This window comes from Silurus aristotelis (assembly GCF_946808225.1).
Source record: "Silurus aristotelis genome assembly, chromosome: 4".
Lineage (NCBI taxonomy): Eukaryota > Metazoa > Chordata > Actinopteri > Siluriformes > Siluridae > Silurus > Silurus aristotelis.
In genome coordinates, this window is record NC_139577.1 from 31,439,165 (window position 1) to 31,459,000 (window position 19,836).

The following is a 19,836-nucleotide window of genomic DNA, read 5'->3' on the forward strand; positions in this document are numbered from 1 at the left end:
TCTAAAATTTCTTGTGAGGAAACAGAATTTTGAGATCAGTATATATCTTTATTTTAATTCAATTAAAATGTATGGGATTTTAAAAAAATCTATAAATACATTATAATATTGTATCATTAGAATACAGATTAAGAACACCATCAGTCTATAAACTCTGTTGGGAGAATATATGGATTAAAAAAAAAGGTGAAAAGCATGAAGTGCTAGTTTAAGTACTGCTGGGATACACAGGTCTTTAGATTTTGTTTGGAAGACTCCTATTGACTCGGCTGTTTGGCTATCAAGTGGAACTTTGTTCCACCACTTAGCTGCCAGAATAGAGAAGACTCTTGAAGCATGCTCATCATGTACCCTGAAAGATGGAGGGAGTGTGGTGCAGTATAGGGTTGGTTAAGTGCTGTGAGGTAGAGGGGTGCTGTGAGGTATTTTTGGCTTTGCTGTCAAACATGAGTGTTTTAAATCGGATGGACAAAGTGTAGAGATTAGGTTGTGTATAAGAACTTAAGAAGGTTAAATACAAGTCATGTGGAACCATTCCAGATCAGTTACAAAATGTAAATATCCATGAAATTAGTGATCAATTCAGAAATTTTGGGGATGGATTTGGACTGTAATTAATATCAACAGTCTGCTACAAAGGCTTAGGACTGCAGGCTGCATTTATTCGTCTATCAACTTGATAATGATGGAACTGCAATAAATGGACATAGAGTGCCACTAAGATGAGGATGGGTTTTCTTTTCATTCTGGTTTCTCCCTAGGTTTCTTTCTTACACCATCTCAGGGAGTTTTTTCTTGCCACAGTCACCTTATGATGGCAAGAACAAGCACAATGAGTGGCCTGTGTGGAGGGAAACAGACAATATTTTCTGATGTCGAGAAGGAGAGTCTGCCAGATTAAAAATCTGTGAAGAAAAGGACAGTTCATGGTTGTTCTTGGTAGCATGCATTCTGGTAGGATTCTCATAATCCTCAGCGTATACTCTATATACTCAATATAACCAGAAAAGCATTAAAACTACAGCTAAGCCATAAAACTTTAAACTTTGAACCTAAAAAACAACAGGAAAGTTGTAAGAAACATGAATCAACTTTGCAAACATACAGTAAAAACAAAAAAAAAATTAAATATAGGTTAATGTGTCATAATGAAAATAATTATAAAGGGCATAAGCGACTGTACAGTATTGGAGGAAAGAAAGTGTGATAAACAGGAAGCTCACTATAAGTGCTCATGAGAGTGTGGTGTGGCTGTAAAATCTTGTGTATGTTACTCTAAGCACAGTCTGCTTGCACTCCTGCTATTTTGTGGTTTTTGGTTTCTGTCTGCTTGCAAAGAATGGGTTTCCTCTGTGGATCTTACTTTGTTTATTATGTCTGATGCTTTCTGAACCGTCTGATTCATTTTGACTAGAAGCCATGGGAAGGAATCCCTAAATAAAGTGACTTGTATGTGCTTATCCTATTCCTGCCCAGATTTTCTAATTCTATTGATTTAAAAAGAAAATAATATTGTGTTGAATTTTGAACATGCTTATTTAGAAAAATGAATCAAGATTTCTTATACTACAGCACTTTTCTCAAGCCCCTCAAGTCTCAGTAGTGAGACGGTGTGTATTTCAAGATATAGGTTAAGATCGGGGTCAGCGGTTAAGACTTTGGACTTTGGACTAAGACTTTCCACACTGACAAGCTGCCACTGCTTGGACCTTGAGCAACTGCTCAATTGTGTAAATAAGATATTAATAATTTCCTTAGAAGTCTTTAGGACAAATAGCACCAGGTGTCAGCAATGATTTAATTAACAAACATATAAAACGAGGCATGGAGAGCAATAGCGGCCTCTAGTGGCCAAAATAAATCTTGATAAGTCCTAAACCCTGGCCTATATACACCAATCAGGCATATCATTATGACCACCTGCCTAATATTGTGTTGGTCCCCTTTTTCTGCCAAAACAGTACATTAACAGCATGAACTTCAGCAGTTTGAGCTACAGGAGCTCTTCTGTTGAATCGGACCACATGGACCAGCCTTCGCTCCCCACTTGCATCAATGAGCCTCGGCCGTTTACAACCCTGTCGCCGGTTCACCACTGTTCCTTCATTGGAGCGTTTTTGATAGATACTGACCACTGCAGACCGGGAACATCCCACAAGATCTGCAGTTTTGGAGATGCTCTGACCCAGTTGTCTAGACATCACAATTTGTCAAACTCGTTCAAATCCTCACATGTGCCTATTTTCCTGCTTCTAACACGTGCATTTTGAGGAAAAAATGCCTAATATATCCCACCCACTAACAGCTGCCATGATGAAGAGATAATCAGTGTTATTCACTTCACCGCTCATAAGGTTATAATGTATACAATTTGTATTATAATAATATAAAAGGTCTTCTTTCAGTGTCTCCCATTAGGGGGCGCCACAGTGGACCATCCGTCTCCATACCCCCCTGTCCTCTACATCTGCCTCTTTCAAAACAACTACCTGCAGGTCTTCCCTCACCACATCCATAAACCTCCTCCTTGTTCTTCCTCTTTTACTCCTTCTTGGTGGCTCCATCCTCAGCATTCTCCTACTGATATACCCCATGTCCCTCCTCTGCACATGTCCAAACCATCTCAATCTCACCTCCCTCAACTTGTCTTCAAAATGTCCTACATGCGTTGTCCTTATAAATAGTTTCACCACAATTCACATGACACCTGAGGAAGTGAGAGTGAGAGTGGGTGCTGCAGCACCACCTACTGTCAAGATGTAACTAAAATCAAAAGATAGATACATTATTACCTCAGTATTTGTCGGTAATTCGTTTTAGAACTCGTGACGAAAATAAAACTTCTTTATATTATTTTATATTTAATGCTCACATTACAGAACAAACAAAACAATAATTTGTGGTAATAAAAATTCTTATATATAATAAATATTATAAACAAATACTAACACAAGGCTCCTTTCTTGTATGTCTCTTTATAAAACACATAACTATACAATATTGATTAACCTTTTTCAGCTACAAACTCCTTAATATACTACTGAATAATGGAGTGCTGAAAAGCACTTTGTGTTTTTGAATTGTCTCTTTACCCTCCTCTCTACAGCCAGAGTCCCAGAGGCATGCTGTTCTTTAGATAGCAGTAGCAGTGTGGGAGATGGGCAGAGTTCAGCAAAAGAGTCAGTCCTTCACACACTCTTCACACACAACATCCTATCAACACAGTGATCTGTTCATCGTCCTGCAAGATACAATTCCTGGTACGTTTTTTTCTTCAGAGCTTATTTGAAGACGAATGCAAATAAATCCAGAGCTTGATTTGGTAGGTAATCTTGGTGTTGTTTTGTTATAATGTGTACAGAATTTCATTTAAAACTAACAATATACAGAATAGCAAAAATAACAAAATATAAACCACATAACCACAAGAACTTAGAGAATTGATGCTTTTAATTAATTTTGTTTTCTAATTACTGAAGCATATAATTAAAATAATAAACCGCTGCATTAACCAAACTTAAATCCATCCATCAGTGAACCTTAAGATCAGACAAGATCAGATAATGTTTTTCATTCTAACATTAGTCTTATGCATACTGCATTAATGTGTCAGTAGGAAATGGACATTTTTCTTTTGGAAATTCTTCGCACAAATTTTGTATTTTATAAAGCAATAAATCTAATTTCTTACTCCAAAATATAGTGTTTTATTTATTTTTTTATTGTTGTTTGTCAATAGTTATATGCATTTTAACTGTATGTAAGGTGTCCATTAGTGTCACATAAAGCACCCATAAATAAAAATACTACTATAAGTATTATTTAAAAAATTATCTTAAAATTGGATGCATATGTAGATTGGTTTTCTCATAAAACACTGTACATAAGAGAAAGTCAAAGTATCATTGCAATCTTTTCTTAGGTTGGTTTACTTTTTGTTGCTGTGTATATGAATAGTTTGGAGACTTTCATGTGTATTGCATTTATTTTTTTCTTTAACACATTAAATCTTTGGATGCTTGTTATGTTATTAGACCAAAACATTTTGGTTGCACTAATTCTACACTTATTTCTATATCTTCATCCCATGTGAACCCCATCTTGAGAGACATCGTTCCCTCAAACTGATCCAATAATGGCTGCTTTGTCTCCTGACAAAAAAGCAGAAGTTTGTGTACATAGTCGGCTCTTTTCCAGGCTGCTAGCTTCTGTTATTTGCTTTACTCCTCCTGGTTGGAATGTGACTTTTAACTGGGACGGATCTTCCGTGCCAGTCACCATGACAACTTAGGCCTCAGATTATGATGGCAGAGTGATGAATGGCATGTTGATGAACACTTTCACATGAGAAAGAATCATCAATTCGATTGTTTGGTGCTTGGTGAGGATGGATAACATAATCATGCATGCGATGCAATGTGATGCAGAGTTAGAAGTTTCCAATAACAGCATGTTTCAGAGGGTTTTATAACCCTTTAATATGCCACACTATTTGAATTAAAGTTAATTTTATTTGTATCGATACCTAATTTGTATTTATACCTAATGAGCGAGCCAGTGGTGACAGTGGCACAGAAAAACTCCCTGATATGGTATAAGGAAGAAACCTTGAGAGAACCAGACTCAAACAGGCACCCATTCCCATTTCAGTGACACTAAATGTCTATTAAATTCGATTTGATCTGTTAAAGCTTTATAACAATAGACATTTTCCCAAAGCAGCCTTTCAGAATGAAATAGATTACAGTTACAAATTTTACTTAAGTATTTAAGTTTAAATAAGTTTATTCCTAATAAACCCAGACGAGGATGGATTATCTATAAATTCCGGTTCACCGCTAGTCTCATTTTCAGTCCAAAAACATTGAGAACCAGCTTTTGTTAAAGTTTAATCAAAATATTGTCCATTTCTGAGAATGAGGAATTTTATTTGTTAATTAAATATCCCCTTTTGAACGATTGTTTTACTACTTTGTCTTTTTTTGACCAACTTGTTTGGCATGTCTAAGAGGCTGTTGTGCTGATCTTGGTTAATACAGTGTTGAGGTGTACTACTTTTTCTTCTTTCGGCTTCTCACATTAGGGGGCGCCACAGCGGATCATTCGTCTCCATACACCCCTGTCCTCTACATCTGCCTCTTTCGAACCAACTACCTGCATGTCTTCCTTCACCAAATCCATAAACCTCCTCCCTAATCTTCCACTTTTCCTCCATTCTGGTGGCTCCATCGTCAGCATTCTCCTACTGATATACCCCATGTCCCTCCTCTGCACATGTCCAAACATCTCAATCTCGCCTCCCCCACCTTGTCTCCAAAACGTCCTACATGCGCGGTCCCTCTAATAAACTAATTTCTAATCCTGTCCATTGTCGTCACTCCCAACGGAAACCTTAACATATTCAGCTCTGCTACCTCCAGCTCCACTTCCTGTCTTTTACTCAATGCCACTCTCTCTAAACCATACAACATCGCAGGTCTCACCACTGTTCTATAAACTTTCCCTTTCACTCTCACTGATACCCTCCTATAACAAATCACTCCTGCCACTCTTCTCCACTCACTCCACCCTGCCTACACTCTTTTCTTCAATTCTCTAACACACTCTCCATTACTTTGCACTGTTGAGAAGCTGTCAGAGCTAATCCTTGATGCAGTCCAACCTCCAACTTGAACCAGCCTGTCGTTTCTACTGCACACTTCACTGCTGTCACACTGTCCTCATACATGTTCTGCTCCACACTCACATACTTCTCTGACACCCCAGACTTCCTCATACAATACCACAACTGCTCTCTCGGCACCCTGTCATACACTTTCTCTAAATGCACAAACACACAATGCAACTCCTTTTGACCATCTTTATACTTCTCCATCAACATTCTTGAAGCAAATATTGCATCTGTGGTGCTCTTCCTCAGCATAAAACCATACTGTTGCTCACAGATGGTCACCTCTTCTCTCAGCCTGGCTTCCACTACACCAAGTCTTGTTGTCTTTCTTTCGATTTCCAAATGTCACACCAAGTACCTTTCTAGATACCTCCCTTATCACTTCTGCAGTAGTTGCCCAATCATCCAGCACCTCCTCACCACCACCAAGCCCCTGTCTGACCTCTTCCCTGAATCTCACACTATAGTCTTCTGCCTTCAGTTTCCACCATCGTATTCTTCTTTCAGTCTTCACTCTCCTCCTCTTCTTCTTCTTCACTTTCAAAGCCATTCTACAGACCACCATCTGATGCTGTCTAGCTACACTGTCCCCAGCCAACACCTTACAGTCTCCAATCTTCTTTAGGTTGCATCTCCTACATAGAACATAGTCCACCTGTGTGCACCTTCCTCCACTCATATACGCCACCCTATGATCCTCCTTCTTCTTAAAATATGTGTTCACCACTGCCATTTCCATCCTTTTAGCAAAATTTACCACCATCTGCCCTTCCACATTCCTCTCCTTAAAGCCATACCTACCCATCACCTTCTCATCACCTATGTTCCCTTCACTTACATGCCCATTGAAGTCTGCCCCAATCACCAATCTTTCATTCTTAGGTACACCTTCTACCACTGTATCTAACTCACTCAAGAATTTTTTCTTCTCTCCATCTCACTACCCACTTGTGGAGCTTAAGCACTGATGACATTTATCATCGCCCCTTCAACTTCCAGCTTCATGTTCATCACCCTATCAGAAACTATTTTCACCTCCACTACACATTACTGTACGCTTTATTCAGAATCACCCCTACACTATTTCTCTTTTCATCCATACCTTGATGTAACAGTTTAAACCCCCCCTCCAATGTTCCTGGCCTTACTCCCTTTCCACTTGGTCTCCTGAACACACAACATGTCTACCTTTCTCCTCTCCATTATATCAATACCCCCTAACCAGTCATAGTACCAACATTTAAAGTATCAACCTTAAACTCCACTCTCCTCCACTTCTTCTTTTCCCTGCCGTCTTCCTCCTCTCCTTCTCATCCTTCGGCCAACAGTAGCCCAATTTCCAAATGTACCCTGTTGGCTGACAATACCTGTGGCGGTCGTTGGTAAACCGTGATCCGTATATTTAATTTTGCACATGTTTTATGCTGGATGCCCTTCCTAACGGTTGCAGTGTTGAGGTGTACAATTTGAAATAAAACCTCACAAATCACCTGTTTCTGGCTTTTCAGCAACATGTCCCTTGGTGTTGAGGATTTGTGCATCTTTAAGCCTCCAATATGAGTCAAATACTCAAGTACTGTTCAAGTACAGTGCAAATTTGCAGTATCTATAGTTTTACTTATGTTTGATTTTCAGGTACTATTTACACCTCTGTTTGACAGTTTATGTTTGTATTTAGCTATCAGATCTTTCATGATTGGACATTGAATTACTAAAGAATTTAAAGATTTAATGACTGTAAAGTAAGAAGAGTACGGTGGAATAAGTTTTCACCTTGCCAGGGAATCATAATTACATTATATTTCCCTCTTACAGATATGAAGGCTAATCTTCTGTGCATCGTATTGTTCGCCTCTGCTTTAACCGTCACTGTAAGTAAAAAGTATTGTTATGGTTTTCCATCAAGGTTTCCTTTAATAGCACACAAATAAATCATTAGTAATGCTAACAAACAACAATAATGTATAGTTAACATTAATGCAAATAATGTTCGTTAAAGGAAACAAATAATATTAGCACAGAACCTTTTGGACAACAGACAATTTCTAAACAACCACAATGGATTGGACTTGAAGTTGAATTTACTAAGGGTCTTACTTGATGGTGTACATCTTAAAAAAGTTACATTTCAGGTTTGTATGAAGATTCTGAGGTGACATGCTAGTTATTTATAGTAAAGCATGGCCATATTTAGTAAACAGAAACCAAGAACCTGTACTTTGTGACCTAAACATGCTTTTAAATGCTGATGTAACTTTGCATAAATTTATTTTAGTAATGTATGAAAATGAATATAGATCATCCTTGATTTTTTAACCTTGTAAGAATGATTGAGGTTTCTATAAATTTACTTTAGCAGCCACAAAATGTATAATGCAATGCCTTAATGCTGTCATTTGAAATGACTACAACAGAAAGTGTAACTTGAATTAGACCATCATGACCAGAAGATGTATGACAAAATTAGCATCAGATGCAGATGCTAGATTTGGGCAATTTAAATAACAGCAATTCAATTCAATACATTTTTGTTTGTATAATGCTTGAACAATGAACATTTTTACACATATAATGAAGTTATAAAGTTGTATAAAAGAATGTAAAAGTTTAGATTGTAAATATTTAAAATTAAGATAAAATATAAAATAAACAAAATATTTACTTTTTAATTTTAAGTTTATTCTAAAGTGCAAGCCTGTAGCGAGTGTGGCAAGGGAAAAAAAAACTGAGATGGTATGAGGAAAAAACCTTGAGAGGAACCAGAATAAAAATTTTATTAAGGCTTCATAAAGACAGAAACTACATTTACACTAATCCAGATAAATTTGAAAACAGCATTTTCACCTAAAAATGCTCCGTGTCTACACTATTGTTTTCAATTTTTTCCCAAAAGTTGCTCATTCACACTGTTACATCTGAAAAAGCTTACAGCACATCCCTGTACTGCGCACGAGAAAAACATCGACCCACATCGAAAAGCTTCGACCAGCGTCATTTCCTCCTGTCACTTATTTACTTTCCGGCTCTTTTGGAAATTCATGGCAATGTTGGAGGAAAGGAAAGTCACATGACTAAAAATGCGTCATTGTTTTTAAAAGCCTCTGTTTTTACAGTCCAAACTACTACGCAAAAATTTCATATTTATCGACTTTAGAGAGCTAAGTTTTATTTGCCAAAAAAGGTCACTAGGTCGAGGGGCCGAGAGCTGCATCAAAAACGCTTTGGGAATGCTTCACATTGTTCATGCTCTAAATCACGTGTAAAATCCGGCCAATAGGCAAGTCGTGACGTCATTGGCGGGTTATGTCGCGTAAACCAGAAAGATACAAAATGGGTGAGCGATAGTAGCGACATAAGCTTTTGAAAAAGAAAAGGTAAGTGCTGCAGGGATGCAGGGAGTATGGCCCGTTGGCACAGCTCTCGTTCCCTCAGGGAACTAGGGTTACATACGTAACCTAGTGACGTTCCCTTTCAGGAACTTGAGCTGCGCCGAAAACTCTTTGGAAACGGGTGTCCAATCACGCCATACTGACCAATCCCTGCCTAGTGTGTCTGAACACAACCTTTGTAAACCTTCAGGGTTGACGAAGCCAATCCTGTGGCAAACTGTTCCTGCAAGAACTGTTGCAACCGGGCAGTTGACTGGGTCCAACTGGTGGTGCTCACACCACGTGGCGAACAGATGCCATTTATCGTCATACAACCTCTTTGTGGAGGGAGCTCTGGAATGGAGGATGGTTTCTACTACCTCAGAAGAGAAAACAAGCTGCTAGGAACTGAACCCCCTCACGAAATGAGAGTGCTAGGCCGAACGGGAGGTTTGATATTGGTAAGCTTCGCCCCCGAAAGCAAAACTCAGGAACCTCCTGTAAATAGGAAGGCTATGTGCAAATACATCACCTTACATCCTTGGACTTGATCTGAGACACAATCTCCCTAAAAGTGACCATCATTAACCTTAAAAGTGGGCAGCGACCTTTTGGGCGGAAATGGAGGGAAACACCTGTGGGAGGGAGGCTGCACTCTGAAGCACATATTGTGGCAGAGTTAACAGCCTGGTCTCCCCATCTGCCCGGAAGTCTGATCGGGGAACCAGCCTCTCGAGGCTGGCTTCTGACCCTCTCAGAACAGCTGGGAAGATCCCCTGCAGCTGTGACTGGAAGGAGTCACTCGGTTGAGGGAGACTGCGCTCTGAGGCACATCTTGTGGGAGAGCTAAAAGTCTGGCCTCCTGGTGGTGTCGAGGAAGGCATTCAGAAGGAAAGCCCTGTCCCTGTCGGGAATCTAGCTCCATTTCTCATAGCAGGTCAGCCTGGTATGCCTGCAACATGCTTATCGTGTCAAGGCAACCCCCGGCCTGACCTGCCACCTTGTAAGCCCTACCTACTAGAGCCGAAGTGGCTTTTGTAGGCGATACCGGAGCCTTCAGCAATGCCTCACCTGGGGAGAAATAGCCAGCTAGCGCCTCTCCAACCCTGGGCATCTACCCATAGCGGCACTCCCTGAATCTTACTATATTCACGTATAGCAAATGTGGGGCAAAGGTACGGGCCGCATATGGGGTCTTCACGGACCTAGACACCTTGGTGTGTAGGTCAGGAAAGAACAGTAGGCCCAGGGGCGAATGCTATGCCAAGGGACGCAGGAAACGCTCATACAGCTTGCTGGGAACATGTTGCCCTTTGCTTCTCATAGGGCCAAGCTATCTCCAGCTTAGCGACAGCCAGCGTCGGTACCTCCAGGAGGCTGTGAGGAGTCGTCGGCTCGCTAGCATCCGAATATTTTCCCTTCTCGGAGGAAGAAATAAGGAGATCAGCGTTACACATGCCAGAATAAGGAACCGCTGAAGCGAGTGCTTTCCCCGGGGAACGGAAGCTCGGTTTAGCAAGAGAGGCTGGAGAGGACTCATCCATCTCCATGCATTCTGCTAGGTCGGCCTCCGAGCCCCTTGACCTTTAGCGCCGCTTTGCTTCAGCAAAGCGGGACCTGAGCCGTGAGGGAGAGCGCTCTTCCGCAGTCGGAATTTTGCATTTAAAGTTAATGACTGCACAGATTCACACACAAATTGCTTACCTGAACAGAAAGAAGCTAATGTCGCTACCATTGCTCACCCATTTTGTAGCTTCCTGATTACATGACGTCGCCCGCCAATGACATCCAGACTTATCGGCTGGATTTTAGCGTTTCAGAGCGTGAACAATGTAAGGTGTTCCCAACGCTTTTTTGACTCAGCTCGAGTTCCTGAAAGGGAACAAAGACATATTAGTTTGGACATGGCCTACATGTGCAACTGATATTCTTTGCAATGTGAAGAATGAGTCATTTTTTGTTGTGTGGCTGTGGGTGTATGTAATTGAAATCAGGTGTTTTTAATCAATCTGCTGGTGACTCATTCCTTGTAGACAGTGGGAAGTGGAGTTTTTGTCTGCCATGTTTAAAGGTCATAGTGTCTGATTTGAAATTTGGGGAGAAATCCACTGTGACATGACACAGGAATCTAATCACTACACTTAAATTTTGGAAGACTTCATTAAGACATAAAAAAGTCATTGGTGTTGCAACATGGATATTACATTAGTCTGCTTTAAACTTTAAGTTCATTCTCATAACTGGTGGCCTCAGAATATATGTGGTAACACATAATTTGGTTCCTGTGGTGTGTTCATATTCAAGGTGCAAAGCGCTCCGCATGAGAAGCATGAATCTCTCTCCGGATGGTCCCAAACTTCTGAGGAGATGGTAATTTAGACACAGTATCATCAAGCCTATATTATTTTTTACAAAATAAAGTGTATACATTCCTATTTCTTTTTTCTTTCCCCAGGATCATAAGTTCTCAAAGTTAAATAAGGATCATGATTACATTTTGCCAACATTCTTCTTCTTTGAGGCTAGCAGTCCAGAACTGGAAAATAAAGATATAAGCAAAAAGACACCAAATGGAAGACATGGAACAGATGAAGCATATTCAGTAGACTTGGAAAATTCTGCTAAAGATGGAAGGAGCATTCCTGTGCTGGTGAATGAAGAGATGCTTGCTCAGCTTATAAAAGATTCTGAGGAAAAGCAGCATGATTTGGAGCATGATAAGGAAAATAATGATGGAGAAACAGTAGGAAAGGTTTCAGATACAAATGATGAAAGTGTGGAGATAATACCAAAGTCTAAAAATGATGGAAAAGAACATCAAGAGCAAAATAAAGAGAAAGATGCAGAAGAGGAAGTGGGTAGTAGCACAGACTCAGAGATACCTTTAGATTTAGACTATGCTGCAAACATTTTATCAACGAAATCTCAAAACACCGAGATGGAGGAAAAAAAATCTTTAGCTATAAAGTTTACAGCGAAAGAGAATGACGAAAGTGAACTTCCTACAGTCATGGAAGACTATGATACCCAGTCCAGTCAAGATTATGAGGATACCTATGATGGACATGAGGAAAAAACAGGTGATCAAGCTAAGTCTACTGAAAGTCTCCAAGATGAGCAGATCCTTCTAGACCCTGAGACTGACAAAGGCAACACAGATGAAAGTACAGAACTGGAAGAAAAGGAATTCCCTGAAAAAACAGAAAAAGGGGTGGACACAAAGGAAAGTATCAACCATGATAAAGAAAAGGGCAAGATACAGATAAAAAGCAAGAGACTGAGTAAAGCACTAGGTAACCAGGCTTTAAATGCTGAGCAGGCCTCAGAACATTCTCAAAACCGAGAGCATGAGAAAGAGTCAGAAATCACACAATCCCTGGTGCAGAGGAAGAACAGGAAATGGGTAAGACTAAAGATCATTAAAGTTCTTCAGACTGCTGATTTGTTAGTCAGTGGCATGCTAAAAGAAACAGAAAAAACATTCAGTTAATTTTCAAATGAATTAAAATTTATTGGAATAGCACAGTTGAATAGCCCTGACTCAGAGCATTAGGTCTGGTTCCTGTCTGTGTGACTTTTTGCAAGTTTCCTTCAGGAACTCGAGCTGCATCAACAACGCTTTGGGAACGCTTTCAAGTTGTCCAAACTCTGCATCATGCAGTACAATGGAAAGCGTGGCGTCACTAGCGGGGTGACGTCATGACCAGAAAGTCAATGACTCTTTTCAACTGTGTGTTCCTCCTTGCCCATGCAATATCATGGGAATGGATGCACACAGCCTGTGTGTTGCTTGTTTTCTTGTCCCGGAGAGCTCTCTTTGAGAAGGGTGCTCCTGCTCCTTGTGGTTCTGGCCCCTGCATTTGCTGAGGTGAAGCGGTGTTTGAGGACCTGGTGCTTGCAAATGGAGCTGGCAGAGTGTCTGGATCCCTGCCTAAATATTCTTAGATTTGAGTTGGTATTAAAAAGTTTTAAAACTAGCTCTGTTTACAACAAAGTTCTTTATTTATCACTATCAGATTCAAAATAGTCTCTTTGCACAACAATAAAGCGCTCCCAGCATTCCTGCCACTTCTGGGATGTGTCCTGAAAGTCTTCTTTTTAAAGTGTGTCAAGCAACTTGTGCGATTTGAACTGGATCTCCACAATGGTGTCAAAACTGCGACCTTTGAGCCAGATCTTCATCTTTGAGTCTACAGGAGCCAAATCTGGCAGGTGTGGCTTGTGTATTGTTCTCCGACGATCATCATGCACAAGTTGCCCAATAGTTTCCTAATTTTCGTGAGTTGAGCTCATTGAAGCTTCCTGATCACTTGTCATCTTATATTGATGTTCTTGAAGCAACTGTGCCTCTCAAAACAACTTGAACGACTCATTGCAGCATTGCAATGTATCTTGAACGTATGTGATGTCAAACATTTCTGTAGCAGATTTGCCCAGTTTAACGCAGAATGTCATGCTTGCTCTTTGTTCTAACTTGCTGTCCATAATGAAATTCCAGACGTGGCCAGTAATCACCATTAGTCTCTAAACATTTGGACACCACCTTATAGGAGTTGTTAAATTTTAGGAAAATATAAGCTTTGGGAAGAAGAGTCATTTACTTCCTCCCAAACCATTGTTAATGTATTATTTAATAATGAATCTTCATCCATTTTGGAATTTTTACATATGCTAACATACTACATACTGCAACAAGATGTACATTCATCATTTTAATCATTTTTGGCTTTAAAAAGTATAGTTTGGATTTAGGTTTATTTAGATATTTGCAACTTGACTTGTCTTTAATGTTATCTTTAAAAATACATCCTGATCTCCCTAGGCTTCTTTACTAGGAAGGAACCCTGTGCAGATAAGAGCTGCAGTGGATCTTTTCCCCAGAATCAGGCCCACAGTTCGAACCAAATCGCGAATTGGAACTCATCCAGGACAGGAAGCTTCACTCGGTGGGTGTTTTAGAATCTTGTCTGTACAATGCCAGACTCTTATCAAGAATGTGCTGAGCTTGGATATCTTTAATACATACTGTCACCCAATAGCTAATGTTACCTAAACAAACTTTAGGCCAAACTCAGCCAGCAGGCTTAAGGAATCAATGAGAGTTGGGTGGGATTGTGGTCTGATCAAACTGGCAGAGGAATGTAAGCTCTTTAAGGCATGTGATAATAATAAAGCTGGATTGAGCTTTCAGTTAGAGGAAAGACAAGCATGTCAACCATGGAAGTACATAAGATGGAATATTCCTCAAAAGATAAACGTTTGATACTGAAAATGTTCTTTACAATTTGACTCCCACAAGGATGAGTAAAATGAGGCTGGTTAGAGAAGCCAACAACCCTACAACTTGCATGAGATTGGATCTGAGCACAGCACTAACCATAAAATTGTAAATTCAGGCATGAGAACACAATTTTATTTCTTGGTTGGACATGAATCTAAACCTAGAAAGTGCATATTGGTGTTCGACAAGGTTCCAACCCTCTATGTGCACCCTTCTTTTATTTTGTGGAAAATCATTATGCCTCCTGGACAATCATCCTGAAATTTTGGTGAATTTTGAACCAATCTAGGGAATGCTGTAGACAATGCATTCTCTAGCAAGGAATACTAAAGATAGAGGTGTAATCAATTAAAAGAATATCTGGTTAACTCTGCATATTCATACTTCTTGGGTCTAATTTGTAGAGAAGGAATATGTTATTTACTTCAAGTAGACAATCTAAAATCATACCCAAATCCAAACAAATAATCTTAACACAGAGTAGACTGGACTGAGCAATGCCCCAAAACCAAAATATCTTCTTCATTTACTTGTTCCTTTTCTTCTTCTTTTAATTATTATTATTATTAGTATTATTAGTATTATTATTATTATTATTATTATTATTATTATTTGTATTAATTTCAAGTATCTATTAAATAAGAAAATTTGAATAGAAATCTTTTCATGTCATACCCAGACTCATGTAAGAACTTCCACTGTAAGCGAGGGAAGAGGTGCCAGCTGAATGATAAGAAGAAGCCTAGCTGTGTGTGCCAGGAACCTGCAGACTGTCCTCAGTCAAGCCTCAGTCACTTTGACCATGTGAGTACTGCAGTGTACGATACAGTTCCTTCTTCTTCTTCTTCTTCGTCTTCTTCTTCTACTTCTTCTTTTTCTTCATCTTCTTTCTGCTGCTCCCATTAGGGGTCACCCCAACAGATCATTCGTCTCCAGATCACTCTGTCCTCTACATCTCTTTCAAACCAATCACCTGCATGTTTTTCCTCACCACATCTATAAACCTCCTCCTTGGCTTTCTTCTTTTCATTCATCCTGGAGGCTCCATCATCAGCATTCTTCTACTGATTTATCCCATGTCCCTCCTCTGCATATGTCCAAACCATCTAAATCATTGCTATCTCACCTTGTCTCCAAAATCTCCTACCCGTGCAGTCCCTCTAATAAACTCATTACTAAACCATGTAGTACATTGATTTTGTTAAAAAGGCTTGAACTTATTTTTCAAACCAATTCTTTTATCAACTGGTTTTAGACTTCAATCTGCAAACTGGGAGAAGACAAACCCAGCTGAAAAATTACCTTGTGTAGCTACAGTATGTGAAAAGGGATTTGACCCATGTCTGGCATATCTATACTTATTTTCAATGACCTTCAGCTCTTAAATAGCTGATCTTTCGTTGTAGGTGTGTGGAACAGATAACCAGACCTATGACTCATCCTGCCAGCTTTTTGCCACCAAATGCAGTCTTCAGGGCAGCAAAAAAGGTCACAGACTACATCTGGACTACACTGGCTCCTGCAAAGGTAGCCCATCTCATTTCCATGAGCCATGAAAGCCATGAAAGCCTTGGAAGCCAGTGCTGTTAAATTTCAAAGCAGTAGAAATAATTCACTTATGAGTTCAAATAAATGTTATATACCCTGTACTTTAAATAAAGACCATTATGGTTTTTGAAAATGTGTTGTTGTTTGTGTCTATCAGTTATTCCACCATGTCTGATGACAGAGCTGATACATTTTCCACTGCGCATGAGAGACTGGCTGAAGAATGTGCTGCTACAGCTTTATGATCAAGATTTCCTTACAGCCAAGCAGAGATCCAGAGTCTGTGTCTGTAAACAACCAAAATAAATAAATGGAAAATATATATTAATAAGCCATTATTAACTTTTAAATCAGAGAAGAAAAAAAAGATTCTGTCCAATAATAATAATATTATTTAAATATATATTACAATTAGGGTTATATCAATGCACTTCTAATACAAGAACATACACAGGAACTTGCATGCCCAGCTCTAAGACTAATAATTAATTGATTACAAAACATGTTGGTATTTAACAAAGAAAACTTGTCTGGAAGGAATCCTGCTTTGTAACAGTCAGAGTTAAAATGTACTGTACTGTATAGTATTAAATTCCATTATGCTTTATTATGCAATTCAAAATGGGGGAATAGACTCTAAGCATGGACACGTTCTTATTTAAGGAGGACTCTGGTGCTGTCAGCATTACAACTCATCCCAAAAGTTTCAGTAGAGTTGAGGTCAGAGCCCTATAGCATGCCACTGAAGAGCTTACACTCCAACACATGTAAAGTGTATCTTCATGGAGCTCGCTTTGGAACAGGTTTGAGTCCCCTAGGTCAAGTGAGGGGAAGATTTCGTTCAATCAATTGTCTCCATTTTTGTGGTAACAGTTTGAGTAAGAACCACACATGGCTTGAAAAGTCTGGTGTCCCAATACATTTGTTCATACAGTGTATATAAATGTGAATACTCCCCCTGAATGTTACCATGTATTTAAATATATGTCTATTACTAAACACTAGAATGCAGTTATAACTGGAAATGATTTGTTAAGTAATTATTAGGGAATAAAAGATAAAGGATGTTAGCTGTTTGTTTTATAAGAAGGATACAACAGCTTGTGATGTGTTATTAAAGAAGAAAAAATCTGACATTGTGATTTATTCCAATGTAGATTTTTTTTCTCTACTTATTTTTTCATCCTATTTTATTCCTTACTTATCTTCTATATGTGCTCTGGACTGGTCAGGTTCAGAAGATCTACGAGAATGAGATGCGTCTTAATAAGGGTGATCACCCTATTGAGCTTTTGACTCAGGACTTTGAGAAGAATTACAACATGTACATATATCCAGTGCATTGGCAGTTTGCACAAATGGACCAGCATCCAACAGACAGGTATGGTTTTCAATAAAGAGGCACATTTTTTTGTTTGTTTTTTTGTTTACCATCAGCGACTCCTGAAGCTCCTGATACAAGTAACACCTTCATTATCTTTTTTATATGCCAAGGTTCCTGTCTCACTCGGAGCTTGCTCCTCTCCGTGCCCCGCTGGTTCCTATGGAGCACTGCACTTCAGTTTTTTTCCACGGGTGTGATACCGACAAGGACAAGCTGCTCTCTTTCAGGGAATGGTGCCAGTGTTTTGGCATAAAGGACGGTAGGACACCTTAAAAAATTAATTTTGCTTGACTCCTGCCTCACATTGTAGGAGCATCTACATGCAAATGCAAGTTTCATGATCAGACCTGCCAAGCCTTTACTACTGAAAATTCAACCCAAAAACCTATGATGAATAATTATATAACTCTTGCATTACATTACCACGTTCAGTAATAACTGACACTGCATGAAAGCCCCATCTTACATCATTTATATTTTGGCTGGTTCTCTCACTGGATTTGCACTGGTTCCATGACTTTGCTTTTTATTAGGGTACATTAAGAATAGAGTTTTTATTGTGAAGTAAAATTTGTTTAATGTTTGTTTAGCATTAGACAAATATGCAGTTAAAACATCCTTTTATTCTCAGTAAATGATTTATCTTAGTCAATGCCATGGTGGATACGGGATAGACATACACTGATCAGGCATAACACAATATGAACACCTGCCCAATATGGTGTTGGTCCCCCTTTTACTGCCAAAACAGTTGTGACCCGTAGAGCATTAACAGCATTCTGCAATTCAGCAGTTTGAGCTCGTCTGTTGGATCGGACCACACAGACCAGCCTTCGCTCCCCACGTGCATCAATGATCGGCCGCTTCCTCGGGGCACTTTTAATAGATAATAGATTTTAACACAAGTGCAGTTTTGGAGATGCTGTGACCCAGTTTTCTAGACATTACAGTTTGGACCTTGTCCCAAACTCGCTCAAATCCTTACGATTGCCAATTTCTCCTGCTTCTAACACGTCAAATTTGAGGACAAAATATTCGCTGCCTAATATCTCTAACCCAATAACAGGTGCCATGATGAAGAGATAATCAGTGTTATTCACTTCACTGTTTATAATGTTATAATGTCATAATGCCTGATCGGTGTATTTCCTACATGAGACAAATGTACATCAGAGAACCTAGCAAACACATTCATATGAAGGGAAATTTTAGTAGTCGGAGGACCTACTAAACACCTACAGGAATATTTTTGGTAATTTAGAGGAAACCAAAGAATCAGGATAAAGCCCATATAGACATGTAACAAACATGCCACACAGAGCATTTAGACCGACTGGGTAACTGATAAGGAGGTTGGGTTTCAAGCCCCAGTATCGCCAAGCTGCCACTTTTGGGCCCCTGACCAAGGCCCTAAACTATCAGTGCAGCAGGGAGGCTGTATCATGGCTGAACCTGTGCTGTAACCCCAGCTTCCATATTTGAAACAAGTTGCAAATAAAATACATTTTAATGCTAATAATATTTAGAGTGCACACTTTTGTTATCTGGTGCTAAACACATTCAGTTTAGATTAGATTCTACATAAATACATTAACATTTGATTTATAAAATATACTGTATATATATATATATATATATATATATATATATATATATATATATATATATATATATATATATATATATATATATATATATAAATGCAAATATACTGTGCCTCCCTTAGGGCAACTGAATCATAATATAACTGACAGTTATCCTGTCAGCAAAGCACATAATCCTATAGCTAAATTCTGATCAGTTAGTGATATTGCTTTACTGTGAAAATATTTGTCCTTAATTTATTTTCTCTCCATTATTCCACACCAACAGAGGACATGGACACCAATCTGCTGTTCTGAAGAGCTAGAGCTGGCAGAATTTCCTTCAGAGAAGAGAAAGAAATCGTTTGAAGGAAAGAGAAGGAAGTGAACACTCTGATCTGTTCTCTCTATCGACTGTGAGATGAAAACTTTCGAAAATGTTGTTGATCTTAAACTGATGAAATGATGAAAATCAAGTCTTTATGGCAGTAGTTTTTATTTTCTTATTATTGCAGAAAGTGTGTTTATATACATTTCTGCAGGGGAGAAGTTTATAACTCGGCAGTGTCTAGTTGTGGGTTTTGTACTAATATGCTTCTGAGCATGATTTTGGAAAATTTGTTTTAAAGATCATTAAAGGAAAACATCGGTTGGCACTCATAAGTGCTATGAAATATGTTTAAAGAACATGTTTTGAGATAATGACATTAAGCAGACTGATTTCTTATACATTCACAGCTAATTTGCTTATTAACAACTGTTTATTAAAAACCTCCTTTTTCAATCAGTATTCATTTTGTTGTGTTTGTGTGCAGATCTACACACTTGTATACCATATATTTTTTGTTTCTGTATTTCGGTAGTTTTCACATTCCGCACTGATTCACCTCAAATTGAAATGTGCCTGGTTTTGTTGCAAGGAGCAGCACCACTGAGTTTTGATTAGAGTTTCTATCCAATCAGATTTAAGCGTTCATGTATTGCCAAAAGGCAACAAAAAT

General features: G+C 38.9%; 1 protein-coding gene across 1 annotated transcript; it reads left to right on the forward strand.

Annotated features, from left to right (window-relative positions):
* The first annotated feature begins 3,105 nt into the window (after window positions 1-3,105).
* sparcl1 (SPARC-like 1) lies at window positions 3,106-19,623 on the forward strand. The gene is made up of 11 exons (XM_083540578.1): window positions 3,106-3,260; window positions 7,487-7,542; window positions 11,344-11,409; window positions 11,495-12,442; window positions 13,862-13,985; window positions 15,000-15,124; window positions 15,727-15,847; window positions 16,026-16,147; window positions 17,101-17,249; window positions 17,363-17,511; window positions 19,125-19,623. The coding sequence occupies exons 1-11, from the start codon at window positions 3,158-3,160 to the stop codon at window positions 19,151-19,153; spliced, it is 1,992 nt and encodes a 663-aa protein (XP_083396704.1). The 5' UTR covers window positions 3,106-3,157; the 3' UTR covers window positions 19,154-19,623.
* The last annotated feature ends 213 nt before the right edge of the window (window positions 19,624-19,836 follow it).

What these genes read in the sequence shown, in the direction of transcription:
- sparcl1 (XM_083540578.1), top strand. Translation starts at nt 3,158, where the DNA reads ATGGGCAGAGTTCAGCAAAAGAGTCAGTCCTTCACACACTCTTCACAC. An exon ending in AGGACAGGAAGCTTCACTCG is followed by an intron (nt 13,986 to 14,999) that starts GTGGGTGTTTTA and finishes TGTCATACCCAG; the next exon opens with ACTCATGTAAGAACTTCCAC. An exon ending in CAGCCAAGCAGAGATCCAGA is followed by an intron (nt 16,148 to 17,100) that starts GTCTGTGTCTGT and finishes TGGACTGGTCAG; the next exon opens with GTTCAGAAGATCTACGAGAA.